General features: G+C 40.0%; 1 protein-coding gene across 7 annotated transcripts in view; it reads right to left on the bottom strand.

The window, feature by feature from the left end:
* Positions 1-16850, bottom strand: part of camta1a (calmodulin binding transcription activator 1a) — a 1208107-nt gene that overhangs the window by 10535 nt on the left and 1180722 nt on the right. For 3 of the 7 annotated variants that reach the window (XM_043675998.1, XM_043675994.1, XM_043675997.1), the window contains one exon: positions 15599-15629. The exons of 2 other annotated variants lie outside the window; for them this stretch is intronic. In XM_043675998.1, coding sequence (XP_043531933.1) covers positions 15599-15629 — 31 coding nt within the window. Of the gene's footprint in view, positions 1-15598; positions 15658-16850 lie in introns of all 7 variants that reach the window. 2 more of the 7 variants (XM_043675996.1, XM_043675995.1) reach the window with 1 other exon arrangement.

The following is a 16850-nucleotide window of genomic DNA, read 5'->3' as shown; positions in this document are numbered from 1 at the left end:
ATGCACCTTGAAATGATTTCCAAGATGTGGTGGTAAAAGGAGTGCACTGACTGCTCAACCTGATTGGGTTGCCTTTCACTAGTATTCTCAAAACTGATACTGAAATGTTTAAATGGCTGGTCACTACAGTGCAGCCTGATATTGCGAGGGCTGGGGCCTCGGTGCAAGATCCTTATATTTTTTCCTACACTTTTCTTTAGGTATCTCATAGACTCATAGACATTTGCAGTACAGGAGGAGGTCATTCACCCATTATGTCTACACTGACCAACAAAGATCTGACTACTGTAATTCCATTTTCAAGCTTTTGGACCATAGCCCTGGAGGCTACAACATTACAAGACAATATCTAAATACTATTTAAATTGTTACGAGAGTTTCTGATTCAACCATCTGTTCAGGTAGTGAGTTCCAAACTCCCACCATCAATAATTTTCCTTAATTCTCCTCTCAGCCTTCTACCTCACACCTTAAATCTATACTCCCTGGTTATTGATCTTTCCACTAATGGGGAAAATGTATTCCTATCCACCTAATCTATGCTCCTCATAATGTTTTACAGCTCTTTCAGGTCTCCATGTCAACCTTTGCTGCTCCAATGAAAACTGCTCCAACCTATCCAATCTTTCCTCATAGCTCAGACCCTCCAGCCTCGGCAGCTTCCTAGTAAGTTGCATCTGCACCCTCTATCATGTAATTACATCCTCCCATAATGTGGATGAGTAGGACTGCATCCAGTACTCCAGGTGTAGCCTGACCAGCATAATCTCCTTTATTCTTGTATTATATGCCTCAAATAATAAGGACAAGCAGCCCATGTGCCTTCTTAAAGCACCTTACCTATCATAATCCATTGTCATTCATGCTGTGTTCTCAATCTACATTTGAAGGGAACTCAGTCCCTATTAGCAGCAGTTCATTAAGAAGTAGATGACTAGAATCAAGTGATCCATGAAATTTACCTGAAATTTTACTCAAATTGGCATGTGAGACAATATTATGCAGTTGATTTGATGAATGTTGAGTCTTTGCTAGTTGGACAGCAGCAGTTTGGAGGAAAGGTCATTATTGTATTCTCAAATTCTTTTGAGATGTAATAGCACTCTTTCCAGTGTCTCAGCTGTGCACTAATCACTACCAGGCCCCTGCTTGTTTATGAAACCTTCTTTGAAACTGTAGAAATAATCACTAAATTAGTGCTTGATCATCATGGACCAAAATTAGAAGCATGTTTTCAAACTGAAGTACAGAATCTAGAACTCTGCTGTCCAATTGGTCGTGGATGATGGGGTCCAATGAACTTCAAGATTGAGATTGATAGATATTTGTCAGGTATGTGTATTGTGGAATGTGAAGCAAATGTGGAGTTGAGGTGTAAATCAGCTGCCTTTGTTCCGAATGTTTCTATACTACCTAGGTTTGTACAGGGATAGAGCAAGCTGAGTTTTTCCTATTCCACAGATTGATCTTATGAGTTGGTTATAAGTTGGTTGTCCTCAAAGTTCTTAGTTTCCAGGATACACTAAATACACCATCAGCTGGGGTTTCTGAAGAGCTCAAAGCTATTTCCTTGAATACTGAAATATCCTAAAGCAGCAATCATTATTACTCTCATCCTCACATGCTGATTTAGAAGTTCAGGCTTGCTTCCTAATTTCTATTGAAATTTAAAAGTGATAATGATTGGGCAATCATTATATTGCAATAAATTAAGCGTAGGGATCTACAACTCAGGGGATGGTGAATTGGGTTAAGCCAGAAGTGCAAAATGCATCAATATCCTTTTTAAAAAAATTGGGTATAATATAGGCTATTGTTTGAAACCTTCTCCTAATTCTCATTTTATGCTTTTCAAGCCCATTTCATCTCACGTAGCTAATTGGTGAGGTGAAAGGGCACAGGAGCAATTGGAGAAATGGCAATGTAGTTTAATCCGGAGATATTAAATGCGAGGTGATGTATTTTTGGAGATTTAATGCAGAAAGGAAGTGTACAGTAAATAGCAGAACCCTTCAATGCACCAATATTCAAAGGAATCTAGGCGTACAGGTCCACAGTTCCCCAAAAGTAACAACACAAGTGTATAAAGTGGTCAAGAAGGCATTTAACATACTTGCCTTCATCTGTCAGGGCATAACTGGCAGGTCAGGTTGCAGCTGTATAGAATATTAGCTAGGTCACTTTTGGAATATTGTGTACAGTGCTGGTTTCCACACTTCAAGAAAGATGTGGAGGCTTTGGGGAAACAGTTTACCAGTATGTTGCCTTTGGAGAGTATTATCTATGAGAAGAGATGGACAAATTTGGTTTGTTTTCACTTGAACATTGCAGGATGAGGTGCGACTGAGTAGAAGTTTACATAATTATGAGAAGCATGGATAGAATGAATAGTCAGATGCTTTTTCCCAACATAGAAATGTCAATTACTAAGGGTCATAGGTTTTTAAGGTAAAAAGGGTAAGTCTAAAGGTGATGTGAGAGGCAAATCTTTTTTACACAGTGGGTGCTAAGTGCCTGGAATGTGTTGCCAGAGGTGGTGTTGGAGGTGGATACAATAGCAACATTTAAGAGGCATCTTGACAGATGTATGAATAGGCCGGGAATAGAGGGATACAGACTGAATAGAGGTAAACATTTTTAGTTTAGAAAGGCATCATGTGTTGGCGCACTATTGGTGGGCCAAAGGGTTTGTTTCTGTGCTGTACTGTTCTTTGCTCTTTTTTGGTGATTGAAATACGCTTTAATTAATAGAGGTCATAAGTTTTTAAGATACCTGTACAATATTTTTGAAGTGCAAACAGGGATGCAAGTTGCTATGTTAGCCACCCTGAGTTACTCTCGGAGTGATTTCAATTGATTGCTCTAGAGAATCACATCGGACTTACAGCACAGAAACAAGCCATTTGGCCCAACAGGTCTACTTTGGCATCTCAGCCTCTTTCTATTTTTCTTCATTTCACCCTATCTACACATCTTTCTACTGTTTACCCCTCATGTTCTTATCTAGCTTCCCCTCATTTACAACAATGCGACCGTAGCTAAGGAATTGCAGAATATAACAAAAGAGGACAAATAGAAGTGGGGGGATGGAGATTCTTAAAGATGGGGGGGGCATGCAGTTATGACCATCAAGAGCCAAATGAAAACCTTAATCACATCCTAGAGACAGCACATACAAAAGGTTTATTGCTCATGAAATAATCAAATGAGGCAGATTTATCATCCAACGTTGATCTTGAGCAATTGTTTAATTATCATAGACTAGACCAACTGAGTAAACTTAAACAACAAAAGTTCTTGAGTGTTTTAGCCTTTTGGCCTTGGAATTACTCCTTATGGCATTAACAAGTTCAACTTAACTGTATAAAATTTATCCATCTATTATTTTATCAGAGGTATGTACTTCATTGTAGACAGGTGAAGGAGGCCATTTGGTGCTTAATTTGTATGGCAGCTCTTCACTTGAGCACTAATCCCACCTGTATCAGTCTCCACCTCAAATACCATCCAACTCTGCCTCGAAAATGCCAGGCCTTTGCCTCAACCACTCCCTGTGACAAAATATTCTGTGTTACAACAACCTCCTCACTCTTCATCACAAGTTTAAATTGATGACCTCTCATTGCTACTCCCAATCACAGGAAATTGCCTTTCTTATCCATTGTATAGAGATAGTTCATAAAATTATTAAAAATATATTAAATTTCCACAATGTTCTCTACTTTGGTAGAACCAATTCCAGTATCTCAAATTTCTCCTCCTTGCTTTCGTCCTCCATTCCTGGTCCCACTCTGGTGAATCTATACTCTATAATCTACCATGTTTTTTTTTCTAGGAGGAGGCCCAAAATTACACATGGACATCATGGGCATATCCGTTGTCTTATGAAAATTTAACAATACTTATTTATTTTGATACTCTGTAATATAAAGATAGTGAAAACATGTCTCAAAATAATAGCCAGATGAATAGCAAGAAAGGCCTGAATGTTAACACCATGTATAATTGACATGAATCTTGTTTCTCTCTGGTCTGAGAGAATTACAGTTAAACGACAAATGAACGCAAAGTCTAGAAACGGATGCGGCGAAGTTGAATGGCCATTAAGATGGCAGATGGGGCATAATGTGGAGAAATATGAGGTTATATAAAAAAAAAGAAAACTAGGTTATTTTTAAATGGTGCTAAAGCATTAAACATTTGTTTTCAGCAGGATTTCGGTGTCCTTGTACAAGAACACACCAAGTTAACATGCAGGAACATCAAGCAATAGGGAAGGTAAATGGTAATTTGCCTTTTGCTGTATGAGAGTTGAAGTACAAGAGTAAAGAAATCTTTCCGGAATTTTGCAGAACTTTGCTGAAATACCAACTGAAGTAGCATGTACAGTTTGGTATCTTTTCATAAAGGAGTATATGTTTAGCTTAGAGGGAATTCAACAAAAGTTCACAAACTTGATTCCTGGGGTAAAAAGGTTTGTTCAGTGAGGACAGACCGAGTACAGGCCTATACTCATTGAAATGCACAAGATTTTGAGAGGGCTCAATTCTGAGGTTTTTTTTCCCTCTCAGGCAGGTCTAGAACTAGTGGGCATAATCTGAAGTTAGGAGGTCAGCCATTTTAGGCAGAGACGATGTGACATTTCTTCATTCAGAAGATTGAAAATCTTCAGAAGGCTATCGATGCTCAATCTTTGGGTAGATTTGAAGTTGAAATCAATAGGTTTTAGGACATTAGGGAAATCAAGGGGAGGGTTGGACATGAAAGGTGAGGATTTGCCGTGTCAATGGTAAAGCAGGTTCAAGAGGCTGTATGGCGTACTCCTGCACCCATTTCTTATGTTTTCAAAGGCTGAAAGACTGAGAAGCCTAGAAGTCTTGTGTTTAGTCCTGTAACACAAAGTCCACTAGTACACATTAATACAGCAGTTTTCAAATTTCACCATGTCACACTGGGGTCTGAGTGCTTAACAAGTTCATCTGATGTGACTTTGACTGCTATTTTAATCACCATTGGATTAACACGCTCAATTAAAACAGTGCACCAAGCACTTAATAAGAGCATTTTAAATGCTTATATCTTAATAACACACAGTGGAATTTCTAATTCAGGAATTCCAGACCTTGTACTCCCTACTTCCTTGATCAGGCCATTGGTCACCAGTCTGAATGGGCCGCATTTTCCCGGTCACAATGTTCAGCTTGGAGCAAAAAGATATGGGCAAGTTATATTAGGTAACTCCACAAAGTAAACCTTCCACTGGGGAACTTTATCAACTGCAGACTAGGAATCAGATTGGCTGCTCATTCCAGAGAGTCACACTTGCTAGGCATATAATTGGGTGTGATTTTGAAGCCATGTGATACTTTTCTAATGGCAGAGTCAACTGACACCCACTGCAATGTGAAGGTCCGACTCAACGAATGGCAGCTTTCTTGTAGCCAGGGCTGAGCTGTCATTGGAGTTGGAGGTGTCCCTCCCTTCAATAGTCACTGATTACAAGTACAAATTAGGAAAACAGTGGGACTCCATATTCTTGCATTATTGGCTGTGTGGAACAAGAGACGGTTTGTAAGTTTAAAAATGTAGCATTTCTAATTGATCAGAAAAAATAGCAAACTTCCCAGAGGGAAGATGGAACAGGTGGAATGGTGGCACAATGGCTCAGTGGTGAAGGACCTAGTGCTAGGGACCTGGGTTCGATTGCACCCTCGGGAGACTGTCTTTGTGGAGTTTGCACATTCTCCCTGTGTCTGCATGGATTTTCTCTGGATGACCCAATTTCCTCTCACAGTTCAAAGATGTGCAGGTTAGGGTGGATTGGCCATGCTAAATTGCCCATAGTGTGAGGGGATGCGTAGGTTAGTTGGATTAGCTATGGGAAATAGTGGGTTATGGGAATGGGTCTGGTGGGATGCTCTTTGGAGTATACTCAATGGGCCAAAAGGCTTACTTCCACAATGCAGGGATTTTATGATTCTAGGTAGAATTGCATAATATAAAGAGCCAGCAAGGGAATAAATAAGAATATTTTCAATTTTACATTTCATGTGCGTCAGTCTTTCCCACTGCTTTGGAATCTTCCAATTAGTCTATCTTTGTGTCAGGCACTTATTATTACCAGTCACAAGGAACCTAACTATAAAATCCAATCACATGCAGAGGGGTAATTCACCCGTAGGTTTCCTGGGTTTATCTGTCAAATCAAGATCTTACTTGACAATCCTTCATCAAACCCAGCCTGGAAATTGCACCAATCACAATTGCATTCTAGCAAATTCCTCTGTCTGCCATTTTGACAGCAAAGTTGACTCAACCAAATTAAATAAGACAAGTCTTCTGTTAAATATTAATTTGAGAATTCGGTGCAAATAATATTTTGTAGCATGTAAGCATCATTGATTAAGCAACATATAATGTTGTGGTTGGGTCTTGTTTTACAGTGGTAATGCCCCTACCTGTGAGCCAGGAGGTCCAGGTTCAAATCCCACCAGCCTCAGAGGTGTGTCATCACACAACAAATAAGGATAATGTTGTGGCTTATCGACACTTAGCCGGTGACTATCATTGGTCAGTGTTAGTAGTTAAGAATTTACCAACTTGTTAGTGCTTCAATGTTTTGATGTTGCCAGAACTGAAAAAGACCTAACATTCTCTCTCTACCTTCAACCATATAAATCATATGCAATAACAACAGCAGTGCAAAATTAGTAAAGAACAAGAAATGGGAAGTTCCTATGATTTCTGGATTTCACAGATTTCCCACTGTTCAACAGGTGGCATTGGTGAGATTATCTTCCAAAGCTATTAGCATATTTGAGCAACACATGATATGAAGGGCAGATTCAATATTTTTAATGGACAATTTCACTTGATGGGGTTGTAACCCAATGTGAGGGTTGGATGTTAATGGACAGAAAATCACCTGGGCCTGTGAACAGGGCAGGCCAGCGTCAAAACCCAAATTGTCAGGAACTCACATTGAATATCAAATACAATTAATGAGATGTGGGGTGCCACTGCTGGATTGGAAATGGTACACCACCATTGGTCTTCAATGTGACATCCACAACTCCATGGTCTTTCTCATGAGTGAGTGCAGAACAATAGTTCACCTCTCGATTACTGCTTGGCACTTTCTGCTCTAGAAGATCTCTTGAGCTGGAATTTAAAACTGTTTCTCTCCATTTCTATACATTGAGGGAAATATTTTTTTTCTCACTAATGTGAGTCATCAGCTGCAGCAACTTGTAAAGCTTCAATGATCATGATTATAGGAGTCTCATGTGATCCTGCATTCTTGATGATCCACTAGACCACTTAAGACATTTGGCATTAATGATTACCTCAACAAAAACATGATGTGTAAGAATATGTTATGACAATCATGCAAACTAATTATATTGTATTGGCTGCCTGTTATAGTAACTGATATTCAGTTTGATTACAGTCAATGGAAGTAAATATTAGATGCTCCGTTTAAGGGATGTCTAATCTAAAATCACCCATTCTATGCCACCAACCAAAACACACCTCTACCTGAGCATTGGTGTAATCTCATTCAGAGGGGCATTAATGATGAACCTGACTCCTAATGCAAATTTTTAAGTAGTTTCGATTTAACATTTTTCATCAAATTCGCTGAACTAATTAGTCTCTTGCAGCAAGGGAGCCAGTTCCCAGGAAAATGCCAATATTTGTGTGTCACTAGAAGGACTTTCATTATAAGCCTGAGGTCCCACCAGCATTTAATTTGGGTGTTTTCTCACTACCCTGGTCTGGTTTGTCATGGCAGTTAACTTTTCCAGCTCAAAGTTGGGCATTTCAATACATTAAGGCCTCAGATGCCACATGAAACTAGTCACATCAATTGGAGAGGAGATGTTACAGTTTTCAATGAGCATGTCTACATAATTGTCTCCAGAACAATTTGTTTGTGGTGTCGCCACACACTGAACGCAAGCAATCAATCCTTTCCAGTACTTTACACAGTAATAATAGTCCCCATAATGTGCACTTGGTAAACATCCTGGTTACAGGAATTTAAAAATATTAGTGAGACCAGAAATCCATAACAACAGGCCAGGTCCCATATGATATAACAAGATCATATAATTTCACATATCACACGCTAATATGACTGTACATTATTAGAAATTGGGTTGCCCCTTCATTTCTGAGCAGTATCATTTCATCGCAACTCATTCGTGACTGAGGTCAAAGAAATCCAAACAAGCCAATGAATTTGAACCATCTTGTTGTCACTTGTTTAAAGCTGCAATATATTAGATCGAAAAAATCAGTTTCGGCAGAAAGCTACTGAGGAGGAAATAAATGGTAAAAAAAAACAGGTCATTTGTATTATGAGAGACCAAGGCCTTGGTGCAAGGTACAATTAAGGCTAAAAGAAGGGATGAAGTGTGAGTTTATCAAGAGGTAAACTGAACAAGCTGAACTACTGTGGCCTTGCTTACAGATACACTGGGCTTCAGAACACGATTGTGCAGTTTAACTAGAAGAAAGTGGGGACTGCAGATGCTGGAGATCAGATTCGAGAGTGTGGTGTTAGAAAAGCACAGCAGGTCAGGCAGCATCTGAGGAGCTGCCTGACCTACCATGCTTTCCAGCACCACACTCTCGCTCTGTTAATGTGGAGCCAAACTTAACCTGACCTGTCCATTACTCAGGAAAGACCTATATTAAAGTGCTCGAAACAGATACATTCTGAGGTAAATTAGACTCAATAGCTGATGCAAATTTCTGTAAACTGGTAGCTGCTTTTAAATCCTTGTCATTGACTATTGTGGAGAAGTCTTGGGGAGTAAACCAAACTAACAGCAAACTTGAATTTGTAAATTTTAGGAGAATGAGGAAGCTGGCAATTTAATGGTGAAAAAGGTTAGAGTGGAGGATTCTCCGAGATGTGGAGAGGGTCATTTTAACTGAACCCTGTCAGCAGGAAGGCAGGTAACCGATCTGGTGCCATCCTATCCATATAGATAAAAATCATTCTTTGAGTTGACGATAAAATGTGTGCTGGGCAGCATAGTTGGTGTTTTGGGAAAAAAGTGAGGAATGTTTAGAGATCCAATAACCATTGCACTATTAACATAATACAAGAAAGAGCTGAGGCCAATTGTGACTTACTAATAGGGTTAGAGGAATTTGTGACCAATGTTTCCTCTAATTTCTTTACGATGTGTGGCCTGTTTCTTGTACTATGGGGTGTCTTTAAGATTGAACTATGATTACAAATCTTAAAGGGACCGCTACTTATGTACAGTCTGTTTATTCCCTGTATGTCCGACTCATTTCCAATTGCTGAACAGCCACTCATCCATGCAGCTTAGAAAAAATGTCAACAATAATTCAGTAAGGGGGAAGTGTCTTTGTTATATTGGCAGTCAATTTGGATCAAGTTAAACCATCAAACTGATAGTTGAACTACTCCCAGTTGGTAAGATGGAATGGTATGTAACCTGGCATTGTATTAAATGTAACTGCTCAGATATTTTGTTTGGGTAAGTGGCCTAACCTGTGCATAGCAGAGGTCATTTGTTCAAGAAAGTTTCAGTATGGTGACAGGTCTTTGTAAACCCCTGGTCCCATCCTTTGGAGGCTGTGATTATGTAACTCAGCACAGTCTATCAGCACTACTGTGAAGTACCTTAGGATGTTTCACTATGTTAGAGATGCTATATAAATGCAAGTTAGTGATGCTATTGTCTAAGTGCACATGGGCATTGCCAAATGTTTTGTCCCTGCTTCATGGAGTGGGTGTTGTTCTCAAAGCCTGCATTTCTTCCCATCCCTTATTGCCCTTGAACTGCATGGCTGGCTTGGCCATTTCTAATATCATTTATGAGTCAACCACATTGCTGTGGGCCTGGAGTCACAGGTAAGCCATACCAGGTAAGGATAGAAGTTCTTTTTCCTTCAAGGACATTGGTGAACCAGATGGATTTCTACAACAATTGACAATGCATTTATGGTTAATACTAATGAAAATAGCTTTAATTCTATGTTTATCATGGTTAATATTAATGAAAATAGCTTTAATTCTATATTTATCAACAGAATATAAACTCCACCAGCTGTCTTGGTGGGATTTGACCCCATGTCCCCCACCCATCAGCCGGGGCCTGTAGATTACTAGTCCAATAATATTATAACTATGTTATCATCAATTAGTTAAATTGCTTTATACAGACTCAGTATAGAAATGCAGTAAACATATTTAGTTTATTCTCCCAAGTGAACTCATGTGCTTGGGTGACACTGGATTGTCTCTAATGGGATGCCCTCTGAATTATTATTCCTTAAACAAGCATAATACATCCAAAAGGCTACAAGAGTGACCCAAACCCTGAAAAAAACTTGTTTAAACTGGCATTAGCTCTGATGTGTTAAACTCGTGACTTAGAGAGAGCAGACAGTGGGCGGCACGGTGGCACAGTGGTTAGCACTGCTGCCTCACAGCGCCAGAGACCCGGGTTCAATTCCCGCCTCAGGCGACTGACTGTGTGGAGTTTGCACGTTCTCCCCGTGTCTGCGTGGGTTTCCTCCGGGTGCTCCGGTTTCCTCCCACAGTCCAAAGATGTGCAGGGTCAGGTGAATTGGCCATACTAAATTGCCCATAGTGTTAGGTAAGGGGTAAATGTCGGGGTATGGGTGGGTTTCGCTTCGGCGGGTCGGTGTGGACTTGTTGGGCCGAAGGGCCTGTTTCCACACTGTAATGTAATCTGTAATCTAATCTAATCTAATCAGACAGTTATAGGCAGTTTTGGAATCACTGACAGCTTGTGCCACAAATGGATCTATGGCATAAATAAATGATTCAGCTTAAAACAAAAGCGGGGTTTAGTTCTCCCTGTGTCAGTTTTTGTTTGTTAAATTCCTGGCTGCACTATGCAAACCCACCTGTTCAGTGAAAATAAGCAATCAGGTTAAAACATGAAGAGTAGAATTCTCAGGTAAAATTTAGAAGCCAAGGTGTTAATACATGTGCAAAAATCTTCCGAAGAAAACTCATGGATTTGGTAGACTGTGGTTGCAAATCGATTGTCTACTCCTTTTGGGAACATTAGTATGAATGGAGGAACTTGCATTGGATACTGATACTATTCAGCACTGTCCCACTATGATCAATGGCGCAAAGTGTGTTACACTATTTCTTGCACAATTTCTACCTGCAGCTAATTATCCTTCAGTCCTCATGTAAAGACAGAGAACAAGGGTTATAACAGGTGATACAGTACTTTATTACACTAAAATCCACAAAAGTCTCATTAGTGGGTACAGACAATACTCAGTGTAGGAACGACCTGACAGACTGAGGTCTCAGGTTCTATCTAACATGGCAACATGAAATTCCTATGCAGGCCACACACACATTGGCTCCCATAAGTCACAGTGTAAAATATATTAAAGAGTTGCACACCTAAACTGTCTGCATAGCCTGATAAGTAGAGGGGACATTGGTGCCATTTTTATTCTAGGCCAGATGTCATCATAATTAATCGTCGAGTGTGCAGGGTTGAGTAACACATACTATCTGGTACTTCTGTCTTGGAGTTGCTGGTGTTGCACTGGGCTGAACAAAGTTAAAACTCACACAACACCAGGTTATAGGCCACCCTGTTGGACTATAACCTGGTGTTGTGTGAGTTTTAACTTTATCTGGTACTTGAATGAGAAACTGAAAAGAACATTCAGTACTACAAACACAGGGTACAAGGTCAGAGAGCACATATAGCAGCGGTAAGAAGATGATTCCATTTAAGCTTTGTTAAAACAAAACTTGTGACCGTGAATGTTGTCCTTTCACCCTGAGAATGTAACACCAGAGATTGAGGAGGGTTGAAAGCATCAGCCGGAGTTACTGCACCTGATCACTATTTGTGACTTCTCTTGGAAAATGCACAAGAGTGAAGTTTGAGTGTAGGTAGTACACTAGCTCAATGTTGATGTCCTCTACAGTTAAAGAGCCTGACAGTAATAACAACCTTAGACTCAAGGGAAGATCTATCTCTATAACTGTTGCTCTAAGTTTGAGGTATTGGGGAACTATACCCCAACAATAGCGAGTATCTGAAATCAATAAAAAGCAGAAGTGGAGGTTGAGGAGAATCTGTACTTTTCTGTAATATACTGCAGCTTTAAATACGATCAATGATATTGATTTTAGCCTGTGACATCAGCCATGTGCATGCATGCAGTCATTCCAAACTGGGTAATCCATAGTTACTGATCTGCTAAAGCTGTTAAACCTCATGGGGAGCTGTGTGTGCTGGCAGGGGTGCTGCTGCAGGATGGCTCATGGGATGCAACACAAACTCTTGGAAATTTTGGATATTGCAAGCCACCACCATGAAAACACATTGTACACATTAACCCATTATTTCTCCAGCATGAGCTTTTGCTGACTGACAGGGCCAGCTTTGGTCAGAATGTATAATCAGCCTAAACTATGAATAAAGTGTGATTCTTATTCCTTTGCTGAAGTTGGAGTCTTGGTCAGATTGCCAGCTCTCCCACATCACCACTGAGTATTGAAATGTTCTGTAGTCAAATCAGAAATTGTCAACAGCCAAACATTCTGGAGGGGTGTTTCTGGATTTAGAAGTTAGGTCTATCTTTTATTTTTTAAAGGAATGAATTGGCAGAGGAATTATCAATTTCAAAAATATTTTATTTCTTGTAGCCTGGATCTCCAATGAACTGGGAAGAAAGGAAAAAGTTGTTTTATTTTATCTATTTCCCAGTAATTAATGGCAAAAACAACAAAAAAATTCACATGAAATACTTCTCTATCCCATATGATATGGACAGATCCAACATCTAAAGACGGTTATGAGGATCATGATGTCACCATTGTCAAATAACTTGCTGATACACATGGCTGTTAAGGAACAGGGTTGGGGAGTGCATCTGGACCTCAGTAAAACAGTAGCAGCTACTGGAATGAAAACATTTCCAATGCTCAATGAAACATGGCTTGGCTGGGGTGGAGGGTTGTGGTGATAATGAGAGAGATGTGGACGTCAATGGGTGATGCTTATTCTTTTAGCCCGAGAACTAGGTCAGATGCTAAGTCTGAAGTTCTCCTCTGTCAGATGCTTTGAAAGTAAGCTGTGACAGTTTCAATCTACTTCCTAATACCCAGAGCTGAATTTTGGCAAACTCTGAGGCCACAAGACAGTTGGTGTGTGAAACTGAATAATTTTGTGCTAGTGTAATAGGGGGACACACTAAGGTTAGGACAGAACAGTGGGAACCTTGCTTTATATTTGGCCCACATCATATACCTGACCTGGATGGGCTGCATTTGACAGGGCAGAGCGTGGACATTGTCTAAATGGACTTAAGCAAGGCGTTTGACAAGCATGGCACACTGGTTAGCAAGATTAGATCACATGGAATCCAGGGAGAGCTTGCCACTTGGATACAAAATTAGCTTGAAGGTAAGAGACAGTGGTGGTGGTGGAGAGCTGCTTTTTTTCCACTGGAGGCCTGTGACCAGCAGTTTGCCACAAAGATCACTGGATCTTTACTGGATCCACTGTTTATTGTTATTTACATAAATGATTTGGATAGGAATATAGGAAGAATGATTAGTAATTTTGCAAATGGCACCAAAATTGGTGGTGTAGTGTACATTAAAGAAGGTTACCTCAGAATACAACAGGATCTTGATCAGATGGGCAAACAGCTGAGGTGTGGCAGATGGAGTTGAATGGAGATAAATGTGAGGTGCTGCATTTTGATAGGGCAAATCAGGGCAGGACTTATACACTTAATGGTAAGATCCTGGGAGTGTTGCGGAACAAAGAGAACTTCAGATGCATGTTCGTAGTTCCTTGAAAGTGGAGTCATAGGTGGATAGGGTAATGAAGAAGGCTTTTGGTCCGTGTGCCTTTGTTGGTCAGTGTATTGAGTATAGGAGTTAAAAAGTCACGTTCCGGCTGTGTAGAACATTGGTTAGGCCACTATTGGAATACTGCATTCAGTTCTGTCTTCCTGCTATAGGAAGGATGTTGTGAAATTTGAAAGGATTCAGAAAAGATTAACAAGGACTTGCCAGGGTTGGAGGATTTGAGTTACAGGGAGAGGCTGATTAGACTGGGGCTGTTTTCCCTGGAGTGTCAGAGGCCGAATGGTAACCCTATAAATGCTTATAAAGTCATGAGGGACATGGATAGGGTGAATAGCCCAGGGTAGGAGAGTCCAAAACAAGCGGGCAGTTGTTTAAGGTGAGAGAGGAAAGATTTAAAAGGTACCTAAAGGGCAACTTTTTCACACAGATTGGTGCGTGTATGAAATGAGCTGCCCGAGGAGATAGTGGAAGCAGGCACAAATAAGAGACATCTGAATGGGTACATGAATAGGAAGAGTTTAGAGGGATATGGGCCAAATGCTAGTAAATTGGGACTAGATTAATTAGGATATCTGGTCAGAATGGATGAGTTGGACTGAAGGATGTGATTCCATGCTGTAAATCTTTATGAATTTATGGTTCCTGAAATAGTAAAGGGTTCTATTCCTCAAGACACATCCCATAAAATAGGGTTTCCATGTATTCGAGCTTGCTCTTATTACAAAAGAAATGGATTAGAATATGATGAAAGTACAGACAATGTAAGCTATATTTAGTGTGACTGTGACAGACATCTGCATAGTCTCCATGTGAAATAAAAAGACGGATCAACTGCAACTATTCAATTCAGAGGAAATGCAGTCCTGTCCACCCCTTTTCTAGGATGACCTTCACTGAAATGGTAATGCATCAAATTGACATCATCGCCTTTGGCAACATGCATCAACATTGGTCTCTACCATTGGCTTGATAACCAAAGTGGGAAGGGGTGAAACAGTTTTCTGAACTAAACCAGAAACATTTTGTAATGTCGTAAGGGTCACAGCCACATCTAGGCTTCAGACCTCAGATGGTTCAAGGTCAAAATCCTGCATGGTGTTCCCAAATGTCTTGATTTTGTAAACTCCAAATTTTGGATCAACAGTAGCCCTGATGTATTTAACTTCAAAACCTAATGGTCAAAAGATCCCTTGTGTGTAGTGGAAATTTGTTTTAATGTTCAATATAGTTCTCCAACACTGCATTAAAGTCCATTATTGTCCAGCCCAAGGTCTACCCAACCGTGTGTGAAAATGCCAGGAGTGTCAGCAGTGTTAGCATTTGAGACAGGAAGAGCAGAATTCTGGTCTAATACTAGCATGGTTTGGCTTTGCTTGACTTTTCAATTTCTAGAAATCTTGGTGTTAAATCCCATGAGCCAAATGGGTTCCACGTTAAACATGTTTATTGGTGAACTCCTTGTACCATCCAGTATTCCACAATTCATCACAAGTGTCATTCTGGATCATGCACAAAACATCTGGTGAAATCATTCTTCATATATATATTTAATATATATATAGTCAAAAATGTATCTTTAAGAAGCAAATTGTTAGTATTGTGTGGAGTGTTAGTTTCATCATAGGCAACAAATGTGAGAATTGGCAAGTTAGGCTGCAGCCTCATGCAAGCAGGCACCAAGCAGAGATAGAGAGAAGCTGGCCAGCAGAAGGCTACACTCACCCTTTTGTACAGTCTACGGTCCACCAGGGGGCTTTAGACAGCAAAACAATACCAAACAGCTATTAGCAAACCAAACGTACCATCAATTATCAGTCCAAAGGCAGGTTTCAACACTTCACATTTTGATGCAACTTGATGCCATTTCTCCCTCCCTCCCACTTCCCTTTTTGACATTTTCCTTCAAAACCTCTTCACCTCCGCTTATTAGGAGTGTGGGAGTGAGTTAAGGGGACAAGGATCCTTCATTGGCTATCATCACCAAAGTTCTGTTTTGTGGATGGGTTTGACAGAAGATGCGTGTCTAAAAGTCAAGAGACATGCTTCCTTCCCATCTCCAGGCCTGGTGACCAGGGCCAATGATGCTTCTCATACACTTGCCACTTGGTTACAATGAACATTCTTGAAATTCAGTGATAGGGTGGATGAATCGTCATCCTACCATAAAGGTTTCAAAGTCAACTATCTACTGGCAACCGAATTAGCAGTGATTCAATCACACACACCTATTTGAACTCAAAGGGACAGTCTGTCCTCCATCTCACAAATCTCAACTTAAAAACAGAAAGACAAATAAGGTCAATAATTGGACCAAAAATATTTTTGATTACCTCTCATGCTCTTTGGTGCTGAAGGCTGCACAATATTAAAGGCAGCCCAAGTGGTTGACAGTATACAAACAGAGTGTTGTGATCAGAGCAGTAAAAACCAGAAAGGACACATTCAGAAGAATTAAGCAGAGAGGAGCGAGTAATATAAAACAGTTGACTATTAGAATTTAGATGTCCTATAATGACACAGTATTGACACAGAAAAAGAAGCAGTGCAGCAATTAAAGTATTAAAATGACCAACATTATTTCTGAGGAACAGTGATAATCTCACCAAACCTCTGACCTTGACATGACTTGTCTGCCCATAGAACCCAAACAATGCTAGACCCAGTTATTTTGCATAGGTGTAATGGGCCAAATGGTCTCCTTTGGTGCTGTATCATTTTATGATTTTCATGAACAGCAAGTTGCCCAGATTTAGCATGTGTGTGTGCACATGTCACATTTTGTTCTAGACATCGTGTCATCTTCAATAGTTGTGGTGCATCAGATGGATTCAGCCATGGCATTGTAACATTGAAAAGAATGACTGAAGTAAACAAAGTTTTTTTGCTTCTTTAAGAGTTCTGTTAAAATATTAACCCATTTTTCTCTCTTAGGAGTTTACTGCCTCAATGCTGTGTATTACAAGAAATATTTTCT

Source organism: Chiloscyllium plagiosum, chromosome 34 (genome assembly GCF_004010195.1).
Source record: "Chiloscyllium plagiosum isolate BGI_BamShark_2017 chromosome 34, ASM401019v2, whole genome shotgun sequence".
In the NCBI taxonomy this organism is placed as follows: domain Eukaryota; kingdom Metazoa; phylum Chordata; class Chondrichthyes; order Orectolobiformes; family Hemiscylliidae; genus Chiloscyllium; species Chiloscyllium plagiosum.
The sequence above is the reverse complement of the archived record's forward strand: the minus strand, read 5'-3'. Positions and strand labels throughout refer to the sequence as shown.